Source organism: Astatotilapia calliptera, chromosome 12 (assembly GCF_964374335.1).
Source record: "Astatotilapia calliptera chromosome 12, fAstCal68.1, whole genome shotgun sequence".
Lineage (NCBI taxonomy): Eukaryota > Metazoa > Chordata > Actinopteri > Cichliformes > Cichlidae > Astatotilapia > Astatotilapia calliptera.
Window position 1 is genome coordinate 21,499,865 of NC_137433.1, and position 16,836 is coordinate 21,516,700.

Below are 16,836 nucleotides of genomic sequence, written 5' to 3' on the forward strand. Positions count from 1 at the left end.
GTAAGTTTATATAAGCTGGGGAAAGATAAAAAAAAAAAAACAGAAGAGATCCTTCAGAAAATAAATGATCTTGTCTCTGTTAAGGTTTGGCTTCCAGCTTTGAAGGCCAAGGGCTTGGAGATATCAGGCACTTTCGCCCGCCGTTCTGGGGTCATCCAAATGGAGATGACCCTCACCAATAAAGCTATGAGTGTCATGACTGATTTTGCTATACAGTTTAACAGAAACAGGTAAGACCAGCTAATAATCCGTACAGGATTTTCACAAGATTGAAGCTTGATACGATAGACCTTGAGCAAACCCTGCAATGGATGCTCATGTTTGCCTTTTTCTCTTCTTTGTCTCGCTTAAGCTTTGGTCTCGCTCCAGCTGGTCCACTGCAGGTTCTAACTCCTCTCAGCCCAAACCAGAGTATTGAAGTGACTCTTCCCCTCAATACTGTGGGACCTGTCATGAAGATGGAGCCTCTTAACAACTTGCAGGTATAACCTTCACTTGTGTTCATTTCCCCTGAATTATTTATGACATTGCTACTTTTTGTTTTGCTTGAAATGACAGTGTTATTCTGTCCTTGCTTCTGTATTCGTTTTCCATGAATCCAAACTTGGCTGAACTTTTCAGCGTCACAGTGTGGCAGTAACATAAGCTATCAAACACATGACTGGTGTCGAGAACAAATCGGAATAAGTGGTTACATATTTCCACTGTTTTTGAATTTTCAACACTTTATCGTCCTGAAATTTGACTTTATATTATGACACCCATTGCATAGATTCAGTAAGTTTAAATGGATTTGGCATGGTTATTTAAGGTTTTTCATAATTAAACAGAAACATTACTCGGCTTAATCTGTCAAATTCTAAATTAAAGTTCACAAAATTTTAACTTATGAATCATTTAACCTGATATATCCAGTGGACTTCACATTGTCTTTTGAGGCACTGACCCGAAGATATAACCATATGTTCTAACTGATTAGTCAAGCTATACTGCTGAATTCCCACACTGTAAACTGTAATGTGATTAAAGCATAAAACAGACTTCAGAGCCATAATGATTTGTTGAAAATGTTAAAAAAAAAACAAAAAAACGGCAGAGCCTGTCTGTTTCTTGATTAGGGCGGCTCTTTTAACTGGCCAGCATGGTGTATGGGTGCTGTGTGCAGCTGGAGAGGGAAGATAAGAGCGCCTTAGGGGGCGATGGAGGTGGGATTGGTCATTAGCGGTCTCACAGCACATGGCTCTTTTGTTTCTCCTGGCCTCAGTAGCCTCGCTAACCTTTCTGCGGTGCTGCCTCACGGCCCCGCTTTGATGGTTACTGTTGTGGGTTTGACATCTCCTGAGATATGTGTTGTATTTTGTTGTGATGAAGGTGTCACATAATATTCTGAGTGCTCTTTTAACTATTTACGTGTCGAAGCAGTTTGTTTCTTACACTCGTACGCTGGCAACATCTGGACACAGCAGTTAACTGAGTCTCATCCAAATAATAATAATGCTGCAGTGGAGACTTTACCTGAAAAATGGCAAGCTACTCCTGCGTCTTTTTGTCCATAAAAGGGGACTTTACAGAGCTGGAAACTATTGTGCTGCCAGTAGATTAACTTGAAGGCCGTGTAATGTAATAATGTGTCAGATACTATTAGACTGGAAGTTTGTTTTTTCTTTATTTCATTTCTCTACAGTAGATGTCAGACCCCCTCATCTTGGGCATCTAACCCTTTTTAATAGACCGCTAGATCAGAATGGAGCTTTGTGGTCTTTTTTTTTTTTTTTTTTTTTGTGCTGTCCTGTGTTGCACTCAGGAATAAGATGCCCTGTAATGAATAATTCATGAGCCATTCTTCTGCCATGCTCTGTTTGAACTCGCTGTTCTTCTTTCAGCACCTCTTTGTTCAACAGCCCGATCAGTATCACTGGCTGACGCTTGTTACTTCGTGTGCTCGCTTTCAACCACAAGTCGCTAGAGTGTTTCTGTGTCCTGTAGTTTTTCCTTGCATAGACTATGAATTGTCTGTTTAAAGCCTGTGGCCAACACATTTTTTTTTTTTATAATTTTATATGTGGTTGTTGTTTTGGACAGTTTTCAGATTTTATTTTTAACACTGTCTTCTGTTGTGATCTTTCTCATTTTCATGTTTATTTATATCTTGTTGTAAATCATATTTCAAGGCGGTTTGTAGACTGTTAATTTGATTATATTTAGATTTTTGGTGATAAGGTGAGGGGCCAGTTATGAACACGACTTGACTTTTAGTAATGATGTTATAAAGTGGAGTCCAAAAGTTGTTTTTTTTCTTGTATTACTATGTCCACCTGCCAGTAGTGGGAGTTTGGTGCTTTAGGAAATGTTCAGGTGGATGTGATGTGCTCATTAAAAGTTGAATCAAGTACATAAACTAGCAAATATTCCTTGGTTGCTATAAAAATAGCTCCTTTTCAAGTTTCCAGGCTTGTAGCATTGTGATAGTGAGAAATGTGCCTTCAGAACTAAGTGAAAGTGTCAGAAGTCAATTTGTTATTCTGAGAGATGAGAGGATTTCTCTGTGTCAAGTCATGTCTGAGGGGGTCGTGCATTACACTACTCTAAAACAGGGTGCGGAAACTGGATCAGTTTCATCCAAAGCATGGTGAGACGCAGCGTAAGTGAGCACACCATCACAAGATCAACAAATCAAGTTTTGTTTTTTGTTTTTGTTTTTTTGTTTTTTTTCACTGAGAGGTAGAAAAGCAACTTCAGCACTGATGCAGAATTTCCTGAATAAAGAATAAAAGGCTTGAAAACTTGTGTCAAAACAAGGCTGTCTAGTACTCAGATGTTTTGCAGCTTTAAAACATTTGTCAGGAAGAAAAACAAAATCAAAACACTCGGTTAGCTTAGAAATAGCAGTGGAAGGAAAAAAAATACTATTTGCTATTTACCATTTCCACATTTGTGGCTGTGACAGAGGAGTGTATGTAAAGAGAGAAACCCTGTGGGCTGCATCTGTGTAGTTAAGGATTTGTACTGCTGCAGCCATAACCCACCTTAGATGTTTTCCACAGTGATCTGAAGACCAAGCAACGGTCCCCGTCCTGGACCTTCCTCCTTTGTCATGTTATGTAAACTCCTGAACATTTGCGGGTACTTGAACACTGAGGAAGCGAAGCCTCAGTGTGCTATCAAAAACGACTCTTTGTATCATTGTCAGATCACGCTGGGATAAAATGGTTTATCCGCTTTGAGCAAATGTGTCCATTTCCAAGTGGCTCCAGGGCTGCTGTCATTAAAGTAAAAGGAGGCAAACTAATACGTGGTTATTCTGAAAATTGGAGATGGAGCTTTTCAGTAAAATTGTTAAGCTGGTATTAACATTTTGTAATGAAACATTAAGGATTAAATTTGAATCAAATTCTTAATAGGAGCAGTGGCCTCAGACTGTTGGGCTCCACCGTGTTAATACCTCCGTATTTGTGTTTTTGAATGCACAAGTTATCGTAACAACTTTAGCTGGTTATTTAGTAAACAGTGCACATAAGCAGTAATGGCCATCCTTGGAGGGCACTTGGAATGTAATTACTCATGTAATGCTTCATGCTTGTCCTCCCTTCCCCCTCTTTCGATGTAATCACTCTTGCAGGTGGCTGTTAAGAACAACATTGACGTATTCTACTTCAGCTGCCAGTACCCCATCAGCATGCTGTTTGTAGAGGACGGGAAGATGGGTGAGTGTTCCTTGGCAAAATCTCTTCACTTAAAAAGGCCGAAGCCCATCTGACGTCAGTGATAGACACGTACGTTAGTGTTTGAGTGAAGGTGACTGTTCGGCGCATGTGAAGCAGTCAGTGACGTAGATGTATGCAAGTGTCCAGCTGCTTGAACTCACTCACATCTCGGGGCTGCACAGCTAGTACTCCTCGATTGCACACCAGTGATATTTTCTGCCTCTTTTTTTCACGTTTTGTTTCTTGATGTCATTTGATTTATTCTGTGAAAACGTGTTGGCATTTCTCCCTGTGGAGCTTTCTGATGGGGCTAGCAGCAGGACTGCAGCCAGAGGCTGAGATTTAATGCTCCAGAGCCTGAACAACAACAGGAAGTCTTGTGCTAAGCTGCTCACTCATTACTTGGACTTTTTGTTTTTTTTCCCCTCTTTAATGCAGTATGTACATTTTCCTTTACGAAAAAATCGACTATGCTTTCAGATGTGCATTTGATTGTGTGCTCTGACAATGCACTCATCACTAATTATATCTCCTCCTCCACAGAGCGGCAAGTTTTTCTTGCTACATGGAAAGACATTCCTAATGACAGTGAGGCCCAGTTTCAGATCAAAGACTGTCATCTCAGCTCAGGTAAGAAGGATGGTTGGAGAATGGAGAGTGCACTTGCTTAAAAAAAAAATCCTATCCAGACATATTCAGTAGCTTCTGTAGCCAGCACAGTCCACAGCTCAGAATCAGATCCTCGGTAATGAAGCAAATTGTATTTGATGGGAACTCATCAGCTGCAGTCCCTATTTATGTGTGATAATTTAGTTTTACACAAGTGTGAGAGCAGCTGAACTGGAGAAGAATTCCTAATGATGGCCTAATGGAGATTTTCCCCCCAAAGATTAAATTTCATCCTGATGAACATAGAGAGAGCATTTCATGTCCTGCTTGGGCACAAGAGTGAGACGATGGCTGAGGGGAAAATTCTAAATGAGTGGCTGTGTCTCTGTTGCACTGACAGCCTGGAGTGAAATTTTAAGAAATGGAAATAAAAGAAATCCGTAATGATTTGGTGCGTTTTAATAATGGTTTTAGTCGCTGATCGTGGCAGAAGTCAGTGAGTAACTCCATATTAAGTAATTGCTAAACTAGATTAAACCTGCAATTTAAGAGTGTTTCATTATGCTTCCTCTACAGATGCAGCCTCTAACAAACTGCAGGGTAGCAACATCTTCACCATAGCCAAGCGCACAGTGGACGGTCAGGACATGCTGTATCAGTCCATGAAGCTCACCAATGGCATCTGGGTGCTGACTGAGATGAGGGTGCAGGCAGGAAACCCAGTCTACACAGTGAGTACTGCTGCCCTGCTGCCTGTGCTGTGGTACTTACTCATGACCAGGAATATGGCTCCTTTCAATATTTTGATGTTGACAGTAAATTATCACAACTACAGCATATTCATGGGCATTTTTTTCTGCTAAAGATGGTCCTTGTAACCTGTTCTGGGATAACATAATAATAATAATAATAATAATAATACATTTTATTTATAGGCGCCTTTCAGACCCTCAAGGTCACCTTACAGTAGCACGTAAACAATACCATAAAAAACATAAGAAAAATGTGTATATATAGCAAACATGGTAGATAGAATCTAGACATAAACAGTCATAAAAGTCTAAAAGCAAATATAAAAACTGAGCAAGGTAAAAATGGCCTAAGACAGATCAGGTGTATGCAATTCTAAACAGATGGGTTTTGAGTAGTGATTTAAAAGTGGTGAGATGGTGTGTGTGGTCCGTAGAGCAAGTGGAAGTGCATTCCAAAGTCTCGGGGCAGAACAACTAAAGGCTCTGAGTCCCATGGTAGTCAGGCGAACAGGTGGAACAGACAGAAGGGAAACTGAAGAAGAGCGGAGTGTACGAAGGGGTGAGTATGTATGGAGAAGATCGGATAGATATGGAGGAGTAAAGTCATGAAGCTCCTCAGAGACAAATTGACATGGAGGTGAACTGGGAGCCAATGGAGCTGTTTAAGAACAGGCGTTATATGTTCAGTGGATCTAGTTCTGGGAATAATACGAGCAGCTGTATTTTGAACCAACTGCAGTTTATGGAGGGATTTATGAGGTAAACCATAGAGAAGAGAATTACAGTAATCCAGACGAGATGTGACAAGAGCATTGACAAATATGGCGGTACTGTGTGGTGTGAGTGAGGGACGAAGGCGGTTAATATTACGGAGAAGAAAGTAGGAAGACTGAGTGATATTATTTATATGTGCTGTGAAGGACAGAGTGCTATCGAGAATGACACCAAGACTCTTAACCTGAGGGGAGGGTGTGACAACAGAGTTATCAGTGGATAACGAAAGACTGGTTGGAACTGTAGTCAGTTTTGATCTGGTGCCTATTAAAATGAATTCTGTTTTATTGCCATTAAGTTTAAGAAAGTTGTGAGAAAACCAGACCTTGATTTCACTTAAACAGTCAGAAATGGATGTGGGTGGGAGAGTAGCTGTGGGTTTGGAGGATAGGTAGAGCTGGGTGTCATCTGCAAGCAGTGAAACTGGATGTTATGCTTCCTAAAAATATTACCTAGGGGTAGGAGATGGATGATAAAAAGTAAAGGACCCAGGACAGAGCCTTGGGGTACACCGGAATTAACTGGAGTAGATACTGATCTGTGAGGGAGTAATTGAACAAACTGTGAGCGGCCAGAGGGATAAGAAGTAAACCAGGCGAGTACTGTACCATTGATGCCAATAGATGCTAATCTGTGAAGGAGGATGCAGTGGGAGATGGTATCGAAAGCTGCTGTAAGGTCAAGGAGAATGAGGATGAATATAAGTCCAGAATCAGCTGCAAGCAAAAGATCATTGGTGATTTTTACTAGGGCTGTTTCTGTACTGTGACATGAACGGAAGCCGGACTGAAACTGTTCGTACCAGTTATTTCCAATGAGATGATGATGAACCTGTGCAGCCACTATCTTTTCAAGAATTTTTTTCTAGGAAAGGGAGATTTGAAATTGGCCTGAAATTATTTAGATTGGAGGGATCTGAACCATTCTTTTTCAGTATTGGAGTTATTATTGCAGTTTTAAGAGAAGAAGGAACAGAACCAGATATAAGAGAGGAGTGTACGATATTAGCAATCAGTGGGGCAAGAGACGGGAATGAGAGTTTAACAAGATTTGTCGGCAGTGGATCAAGTTTACATGATGATAACTTTAAGTTAGTAATTATGGAAGATAGCTGAGTTATTGTGGGAAGTTCAAAATTGGATAGAGAGGATGACAGTTGAGAAGGACAAAAAATGCAGATAGAACAATTGACCATTTCACAGGACGAGGGCAATTGTTGATGAAGATTCTCAATCTTGGTGTAAAAAAACAAACAAAAACAAAAAAAGAAAAGAAAAAAATCCATAAATTTGTTGCAAACTGTGGCAGAGCATGTATGTATGGCAAAGGTATCTGGGGGTTTAACAATATTATGCAATATAGAAAACAAAGTGCGAGTGTTTCCTTCAGCAGATTCAATAACAGAGGTGTAGTAAGCAGGTTTAGCATGATGAATAGCTTCTTCATAGTGTTGTATATGACTGAGATACATGTCCTTGTGAATAGTAAGTCCTGTTTTCCTGGAGAGACGTTCTAGGCGGCGTCCAGTAGCTTTAAGTTGGCGAAGTTCAGATGAGTACAATGGCGCAGAGTGAGAGAAAGAAACAGTTCGAGTTGCACCAATTAAAAAATAAAAACATGTAAATTGTATGCTAAATGACCTATTTTACTTTTTTTTATTTATTTATTTTATTCATACTTGTTGTCACATAATGTTTTTCAAATTTACTTTGGTTCATTTAAAAGAAGCATTTACAGATTTTAAAGAACTGCTTGTTTCATACACAGTAAGGCAGTATTATACAAGCTAATTTGACTAAAAAATAGTCCTATTCCCCAGATATTCTAAGCTTTGTTGGAAATTTGATGGTGCTGTAAATGTCCCATTTTCTAAACAAGCTCTATTATTACATTTATTCACATTAACATTATTGGGCAGCTGTAATTGATGCCCTCCATAATAACTGAAAATTCCCATTTTGTTAGGTTTTGAAATATTCATAACTGATGAATCAGACAGACTTGTCTATCAGCCACATCCTGAATTCTCACAGTCATAAATAACGCCGTAAAGAGTGAATCCTCCGATTTGCACTTTTAGCAGAAATTAAAGCCTGGTTAGAAAATTAAATCGGTATGATGGAGTTAAATAATAGTGGGCACTGCATATTACAGATGGAGACAAATGACATTAATATCAGATCTGACCAAGCAGAGATGTGACGGGGATTAATGTGAAGTACTGAGCAGTCGATGTGCACTAGGGACAGGGATTGGATGGCGATGTGTGGTAGTGGGAGAAGTTTGCCTTCGGGCTTCCTGTCAGACAGCTTTTTTGCTTTTCTTTTTTTTTCACTTGTAGTTTGATTTAGGTTAGGCAACAAAACCGCTCGGGCGGGTTCAGGAAAAGATTGGTTTGGGGCAAAATACACCGTTTAAAACTACGTCTGACCGACACGAACCGGTCTGAGGGAAGGAAACTTCTCTGATGTGCGTGGAGGGCTGTGGAAAAACACTGGCTATGACTTACCCGTGGTGACTCATCTGTGTGCGCATACATGTGTTGTTGTGCAGTTGTAGGGTTAATTGTTTGTGTGCTGTGTTGTTGCATGTGTATTGCTTTGTCAGCACGCTGCAGTCGCCACTCTTGATGGATTGTTTTTTGGCTTAGAAATTCTGTATAACTCGCCTAGAACGATGACCTTGGTGTGACTCTCCTCCCTGCTCATCACTCAGTCTGCTTTCAGGTCATGTTTTATGTATAAGGTGGCATTAACTGTCTTTTTGTTTTCTTCTGTCTAGACTAGGCAATTTGTTAGTTGCGTTAAAGTCTCAGAATTTTGAGGTGGTTTTACACCCACCACGGTTAAGCCTCTTTGGTCAGATCACATCCTGATGTGATACAGGACAAAATGTGACTGAAACGGGGAAAGCAGAAGGGGTTTGTTTTCTACCTTGTACCCTCTGATCTCCACATGGTTTCTCGGTGTGACTGTAAGTGCTTTTAACAAACGTATATTCAGCAACGATAGGACCAGACTTTAAAGTAAACCACACGCACAGTATGTATCCTGACGTTCGTCCCTCGGAGCGACTGCCTGCTGCACGGGCCCCGCGCTCTCTTGGCACAGAACATTAAAGCCAAGCTGCCAAAGCCTTTTGTCGGCAGCTATTTTTAGACCCGAAGAAGCAAAGCCGTAACACTGTTTTCTGGGTTCTATTGCACGTCTGAAGATGAGACATGAAACTGTTCTAATTCACTGACATTAGTAGACACGTATGGTGACATGCTTGAGTTTTGCTGCTGCTTACACATGCAGTTTTTAAGGGTTGAACATAGCTGCCCTATTTTCCTCCTATCTTAAAAGTTGATTAGCTTCAGCTCTTCTATGACGCTGTGTCCCAATTCCACATCCCATGCTGCTTCCTGCTCGGTTTTATTCTACGCTTCACTAACAATGGAAAAGTGAGTAAATACTGGAAGCCGTGTGTGTGGAACAGTGTTTTTTACATAGTGGAACAGTGCTAAGAAGTGCTGAAGTGTCCTACACAAGCCTAGGAATGATTATGAGCACTAAAGAAAATCTACCTGCAAATTGGCAGCATTGTAAATGTAGCATTTGAGCTGAGGGTAGCACATTAAGGTGTTAATTCTTTATATGAGCAACATCACAGTCTATTGTGTGTTGTCAAATTGTTTTCAGAGTGTATTTTGCCATCTTGCCATTATGGCAGCTGTGGATTTAGGAAATTGTCTGTCGCTCCCAGATTTCATTAGCCTGGGAATCAGACAAATCTGAGAGCTCATGCTTCATTTTCGCTGGCACAGTGTGTCTCGCCCCCTCACCCGTTCACTCAGATTTCCACTCACTGTTACCAGTAATGGTGGCCTAATTATAGCCATTTTTGATAATGCGAGGTGGCTTTTATTTGATGACCAGCATCTTTGCATGCTGCATCTTGTTTGTTTTTCCATCGCCAAGTCCCGTGTCATACGTTTGGCTGCTCTCAGTGTTGTACATTGGTCCGCTTCCTGCATTTAGGTCCGTGTTTGTTGGCAGTGCAAGTTCAAAACTGAACTGAGATCCCAAACAGGTTTGTACCTGCGTTTCTCATGCGACACCAAGCTGACGTTCTCATTTGACTCTCTCAGTTAGGCTCGTGTACACTTTACCGTATTTACAGTGGCGAATAGGGATGCTGCTCATCTTTTTGACATCACGCATGGTCTTATCTGCCATGTCCTGTCCCCATGGCAACAATGTGACCAGTGTTGTGGGCTGACTTATTTATTTATTTTTTCTTCTACCCACCACTTTAGCTGGTAAATCTGAGGGGTTTTGGTAAATAGAGAAGTCTGCTGAAAACGAAACACGTGAGCAGTTTCTCAACATAAACGTGGATGAAGAGTTTTCTTAAAAATCTCTCATCAGAATTGAATCTCTAATAGAAGGGTTTGTGTATGTCACTTTGATACCATTATGGGTAGCATTATAAATCAATGCAACAGACTGCTGAATTATTTTGGAGATTTTACATGAATATTGCATCTAAAATCAAATTATTTAGATAGAATTTTATTTCAAACATGCAAAAATAACTGAAATAACAAGAGGAAAAAAACTTCAAAATCATCAAGTTTTCATGTGTGTATTTATGTCTACAGAATGTGTGTGCTCGAAAAGGAGTAGGATGAAGTTTACTTTTCCTCTTCCTACCCCCTTATTTCAAATTTCATTGCTTACAAATCCATATCCAGAATTCAATTTTATTTGATCCATACATGTTTAACTATGTACAAGTCTAACACATCGAACATACACAAATAAAACCGTTTTCAGCACATAAACCAAAACAGTAACAAACTACATTTTTACATAAACTAATCACCCTGTGTTTTTGTTAAGTAGATGTACATTTCAAAGATGAGCTACAGTTTCATTATTTTATTTTTCCAATGCAAAGAACTGCTGGGCACATCTGCACATGCGTTCAGTTCATCTACATCAGAGTGTCAGTGGGGCACGGGCTGCTGGCCTGCTTTTGCTTTGAATGTTTTTGTTTTACTTGTTTCAGACTGTGAATTTGTCAATAAATACTCAGCTCACCGACTCCACTGTTAGAAAAACGGCCTCAGACATTCCCATCTCTCCTGAACCCTCAGTGCAGTCTGGTTTGGGTTTTTATTTTTCATCTCCGGCCTTTTCCCCACACAAACCTGCTACCAGCACACTGATGTAGATTAAATGGGTACATCTTGGAAAACAAAAATCCTCAGACAGTGTTTGTCTTTCTGTGCATTTTTTCCCCCTATTTTCTTTGAGCTCATGAATGGCTTCCACCATGCTGTAACCTTACCTGCTGATTCTGGCCTGTGTGCTATGTTGTATCTGATCATTGTTGTTGATATCTAAAGAGAACCTTTTTTTCTCCTCCGTTTTATTCACACTTATGCAAATATCCAATCTGCTGCTGTTCTGTCTGGGTCTGCCTTCTGTTCTCACTCACAGTCCTCCTCTTACAGCTTTTTGATAAAAATCCATCTATGGAGGATGGATGACATTTGCAGACGTAAGAATTTCCACACATCAATTTGAAATAATCTTCTGCTGAGCTTTTTGAACCTTTGACCAAAACCCCGGCACAACAACTTGGAGTTTAAAGCCCAGTTGTTTTGTTTTTCAGCTCTTTCATATCAAAGTATTTAGACGTGAGCATTTCATACGAATTTCAAACTTAATTGCAACACAACAACAGTTTTACTTTAATGTCGTTGCCTTTGATTGAAGTGGATATGGCACAGTTTGATTAGTGTTCCATGTAAAAATCGTTTTCTTACACTCGCTGGCCAATTCATTAGGTACATCGGTTCAATTATCCATTAATGCGAATATCAATTAGCCAATCACATGACAGCGACTTGACGCATTTAGAAATATAGATGTGGTGAAGACGACCTTCTGAGGTTCAAACTTAGCATCAGAATGAAGAAGAAAGATGATCTGAATGTGGTATGGTTGTTGGTGCCAGACAGGCTGGTTTGAATATTTCAGAAACTGCTGGTCTGCTGGGATTTTCCCACAGAAGCATCTCTGAGATTTGGCTGAAAAATATTCAGTTAGCAACAGTTCTCTGGGCAGAAATACCTTGTTGATGTCGAAGGAGAATTGCCAGACTGTTCGGAGCTGATTAGAGGGCAACAGTAACTCAAATATCCACTCGCTACAACCAAGGTATGCAGAAGAGCATCTCTGAACCTACTATGGATTATAGCAGCAGAAGAGCGCATCAGGTGCCACTCCTGTTCGCTAAGAACAGGAAACTGAGCAGGTTTGCACAGGCTCCTGAAAAATTCCACAATAACTGATGGGGGAAAAATGTTGCCTAGTTTGAGTCTCAATTTCTGCTGCAACATTCAGATGGTAGGAGTCAGAATTTGGTAGAAACAACATGAAAGTGTGGATCCACAGTTCAGGCTGCTGCCGGTGCATTGATGTGGAGGATAGTTTCCCGGCACACGTCGAGTACCAACTGAGCGTTATTTTCAAACGGCCTCCAGAGTCATCAGATCTCAGTGCAGTAGAGCAGCTTTGGGATGTCGTGGGATCGGAGATTTGTGTCACGGATTTGCAGCAACTGTGTGACGCTGCCATGTAAATATGGATCAGAAACTCTGACAAATGTTTCCAACCTTTTGTTGAATGTTACTGTTCTTTTAACAACTGTTGCTAACAATGCATCTAACATTTAAACAGTCTCGGTTATTTTAAATAGTTCAACAGTCCACATGCTTTTTGAAGACAGGGTTTTTATCATACTGTATCAGTCTGTCTTTGCTTTGCCTTATTGCAGTGCTGCTGTGCTTCATCACAGTGTAGTGGCTCCAAGTCTCCTTTATGCAGGTTTTACAGCAGATCTGCATCATTTTCAGACTCATTAATTACTCCAAAAAAAGCACATCCTGCTGGTATTTATGCAGTGTTATGTAAAGCCCGAGACTGTCTTGAAGAGCGATCTCCCCCTCTCACTCAGTCCATCAATAATAGACACAAAGATGTATTTTTCTTCCATTTCCTCATCCGATAAAACAAACATTTTAGCAGCAGGCTCTTGGCTGCAGACTCGAACACTGCAGTTTCTCGCAGTTGCTCTCTAACCAGCGGCTTGTTCACAGTGGCTGGAGCTTCTGCGTTTCTTCACATCTTCCTGATAGGAGCGTCTAAATGTTGCCAGCAGCAGCATGCATTAATAAAGAGCCTTGAGTGTACCAGTGCAGCACTGAAGGAGCTGTGCACTGTTACTGCTTCAGCTGACTGCAGCAAGCATTCCACACTCCATCACCTGCCTTTGATATTAATATTCAGAGTCATAGAAGGGGCCTGGTGTGAAATTCCCATCAGTCACTCATCAAATTCATTACTGATCGTTTTAATTATAATAATGGTGCCAAGTGTCAAAGTGTTTACTGTGTAGTGTTGGTGCACTGAAGAAAAAACAACGGTGAAATGATAAAATGTTAGAAGCTCGGGTCATCCTGTCCTTTTAGAATAAAGCACACAGATCCATTACTCGTATTCAGGTACAGATTTAAAAGCAAAATGTTAAAATGCAGGACTAATCTGGACACGACACTCCAGGATTTAATTACTTATCTTCGAGTGCCGTTTTGTATTTGTCGCTGGAAACTAGAGTCACCTGGGGTCGGCGCTTATCGTAGGCGTGCTCGCCATGTGACCTTCAGACTATTCCAGCTCCACTCTAGCGGAACAAATGTGATTCTAAGAAATGACAGTGATTAAAGCCAAAAGGCTCGCACTCTGATGATTTGTGAGCGCCGTCAGGGCAAGAAGAATGCAGGTTATTCTCTTCACTATGCCTTTTCGCAGAGACGTGGGGGTTATTAAGGGTTCCACTCGTCTTAGGAGAAAGCGCGGCTGGTTTTCACTGCGCACCAATTAATTAGCAAAACACTTTTTAGATTATTCAGAATCACTGTCTTTTGCAATTATTACACTTTTTTCTTTGTGTGCGTGTGTGTCCGTCCTGCAGCTGCCTTATGCTGCCTGTAAATAGTGTATTTCTGGATCTGAGGAAGTGACATCTGCAGAGTGATTGCAGTAAGATGGGGGGGCACTTTGTGAAGCGCCATCTAATCCTAAACCTCCTCCCAGCTGAGACTGACATCAAAGAGAGAAGAAGCCTTCTCTGTTTTCTCCTGAGCGTATATGTATCTATATTTCTGTGTGTACGTCTGTCTGTGCTTTATAAGGCTGAATGTGGGTGGGGTAGGAGTGGGTGTCATCTGAGGCCTTTTTCCTTATAAGGTGGAAAATTAGGAATTTAATCTTCTATAAGTATAAAAGATGAGGTCATTTATTCACCATAAATCCAGGAATCTGGAGAAATGTTATGTGAAGTTGCCCGATGAAGATATCAGCTGAACAGCAAAGATTTAAGATCAAACAATAAGTTATCGCCTTTTCTGAGGTGCTTTATATAACCCGCAGCAGGCCTTTAAAAACCTGCTTTTTGTTCATGCGTCAGTCAAAGCACTGCCTGCCAACAGACTGCTTTATAAATCAAATCATGCTCACCCTAACTTGTCTCCCTCAGGTCTCTCTGAAGTGCAGAGCTGCAGAGGTTTCCCAGTGGGTGTTCCAGAGCTACGAGGCGGTGCTGAAGAACTGAACAAACAAGCCCGTGCATCCACCCAGCCGCAGCCCTTGCAGACTACCATCTCTCTCTCATTCTCTCTCGCCTGACCCACGAACCACATCACAGCCTCACGCAGTGCCGGGAGCCGCTTCCCGCTGCGTTCGGTCGGGACACTGCGGTCCTCATGTTACCCAACCATTTCATCAGGATGGTTAATGGGTCTATCGGCCCTTCCTTTCTTGCTTGCTTTCTTCCTTTTTTCCCCTCCAATGCTGCAGAGAGATGTGGTTCACTCTCTTGGCTGCCCTTATCCTGTCCCCATCTTTGTTCACACCACATGCTTCGGTTTCAGGAAATCATCCCACATCCCCTGTTCTCCCCTGTCCGAGCCATCCTTAAACAATCTTTATTCGTTTTCAGGGGTGGGGGGCAGACGGCCGTGAATGTTTCTCTGCATGAGGCTCCTTTATCATTTTCAAGCCCTGCTTTTTTTCTCTCGCTCTCTCTCTCTCTCGCTCATATATATATATATTGGAGTCTATTTTTAGCACCTGTGATCAGCAGGTGAATCATCACTTTCACCATATTTATTTAGGGGTTAATTTCAATTAAGATGTCAGACAGGAGAGGCTTTGACTGTATTTTAGCTTCTCTCTGGATCTTAATAGAGCCACATAATTACGTCTAAAAAAAACCCATTACACTATTGTTTTTGTCTTTTATAGTTTTCTTTTAGTGTCTGGTTATCAGGGGGCTCGTCGTCTGTCCCCGAAAGCAGAATGTGTGTTTCCGTGTGCATGGAAACTGTGTGTTACTGCGTGTTTAATTTTTCATCAACATCGCAACATTTTATAGACTAGCAGCAGTTGTCCTCGGACTACTCTCTTACTCGGTCATTCCATGGTTAAATTTTTGTTCGTAGTCTTGTTTAGCGCACATGCTGCAAACTGGGAGAGAGGCTCAGGTGGCGAGAGCTTTATAAGTGTCGGCGCTCTCTGCGTCAGCCACCCCGGGCTCTCTGCCACTTTGCTCTCCGTGTATCCACGCTGCAGCTCTCTCGAGGTCCACGCCTTACCTGACATGAAGGCTCAGGTGGAAAATAAAGCAAAACAGCTGATGCCATAGTTTGTAACACTTCTGAGTCACAAGCGCACATGTAGGTAGCAGGCAGCGTTCGCTAAAACAAAGCTGGATCAACATGCGGCGTCTCTGTTTGAGCTGCAGGCTCCGCTGATTAATTGGATTCCTTTTAGCGAGCTGTTACAGACTGTACCGGCTCTACAGGATCAGCACGGAGGCTGTGTATTCTGAGTGTGTGTCTTTGTGTGTGATGCAGCTGATACTTATGACATGCTGTACAAAAAAATCAATGTTTAATCAGATGTTTGTTTTTTCATTGTGTGTACATCATTTGAAGAACCATTAAAAGTCTTGATTAATTCACGTGTGTGTGGTTGTTTTTTTTAGTTTTTTTAAGTAGTTGTATATTGTCACAGATTCCGTTTTAAAAATGCAGATTATTTTATTCCCCTTTCCTGTTGATGCTGAAGTCCCAGTGTTAAAGGATGTGAAACATTATCTCAGTTTTATTTGCGCGCCCCCCCCCCCCCCCCCCCCCCCCCCCCCGGGGGGGCCTGGAAATCGATGTGCACCGTTTTCACACACACGCCATAATCGTTGATGACCTTTGCGGCATTCAGCGCTTTTCTCTCTGGGCGCCACAGCTCTGCTCTGGTGTTGTTGACCGAACGGTGTCCGCAGCTTTGCACACAGAAGTCAACAGACTCAGTTGTGCTCAGCCTCATTCCAGCAGTGAAATCTGAGGTTTATCCGTCAGAGTGCACCCTCCTTTTCCTGAAAGTCCAACCTGCTTTGGAAAGCTTAAGCAAGATTTCCTCTGCATGATCCAATTGTGGTCACAAGCACTTCTCAGCTCGGATCTCTGATTGCGTGAATCATAAGGTCAACAGAAATCACTAACCAGAGCAAAGTGAAGCTGTGAACAGTGTCAGACTTTCTTCTGCTGCTGTAATGAATGATCCATAATATTGATCCTGTTACTTTACTGTCTTTTAGTAAACGTCTCCTCTCTATGAGAGCACAGTCATTAACTACCAAATCACAAATGTAATTTGTGTTACTAGCAGGGAAGTAATCACAGTATTTTATCTCTTAAATAGATTTTCTGAAGTGTTGGGAGGAGAAATCCCTTCTTTTAAACTCAGTTCTTTTCTTCTTCTTTTTTCTTTTAAATGTATCCAGATCACTTCCACTATTTATGGTCAGTCCAGGAGTGTCACACTCATTTTAATGTCGTGGACTCAGTTTCAGTGAAGCTATTTGCTCTAAACTGTTCACCTTAG

At 41.3% G+C, this 16,836-nt stretch overlaps 1 protein-coding gene across 5 annotated transcripts in view; it reads left to right on the forward strand.

The window, feature by feature from the left end:
- The window catches only part of ap1b1 (adaptor related protein complex 1 subunit beta 1), a 28,716-nt gene extending 12,800 nt beyond the window's left edge, over positions 1-15,916 (forward strand). For all 5 annotated transcript variants that reach the window (XM_026186746.2, XM_026186744.2, XM_026186747.2 and 2 more), the window contains 6 exons: positions 85-230; positions 353-482; positions 3,620-3,704; positions 4,248-4,334; positions 4,890-5,044; positions 14,432-15,916. In XM_026186746.2, coding sequence (XP_026042531.1) covers positions 85-230; positions 353-482; positions 3,620-3,704; positions 4,248-4,334; positions 4,890-5,044; positions 14,432-14,506 — 678 coding nt within the window. In that variant the 3' untranslated portion in view covers positions 14,507-15,916. The remainder of the gene's footprint in view (positions 1-84; positions 231-352; positions 483-3,619; positions 3,705-4,247; positions 4,335-4,889; positions 5,045-14,431) is intronic.
- The last annotated feature ends 920 nt before the right edge of the window (positions 15,917-16,836 follow it).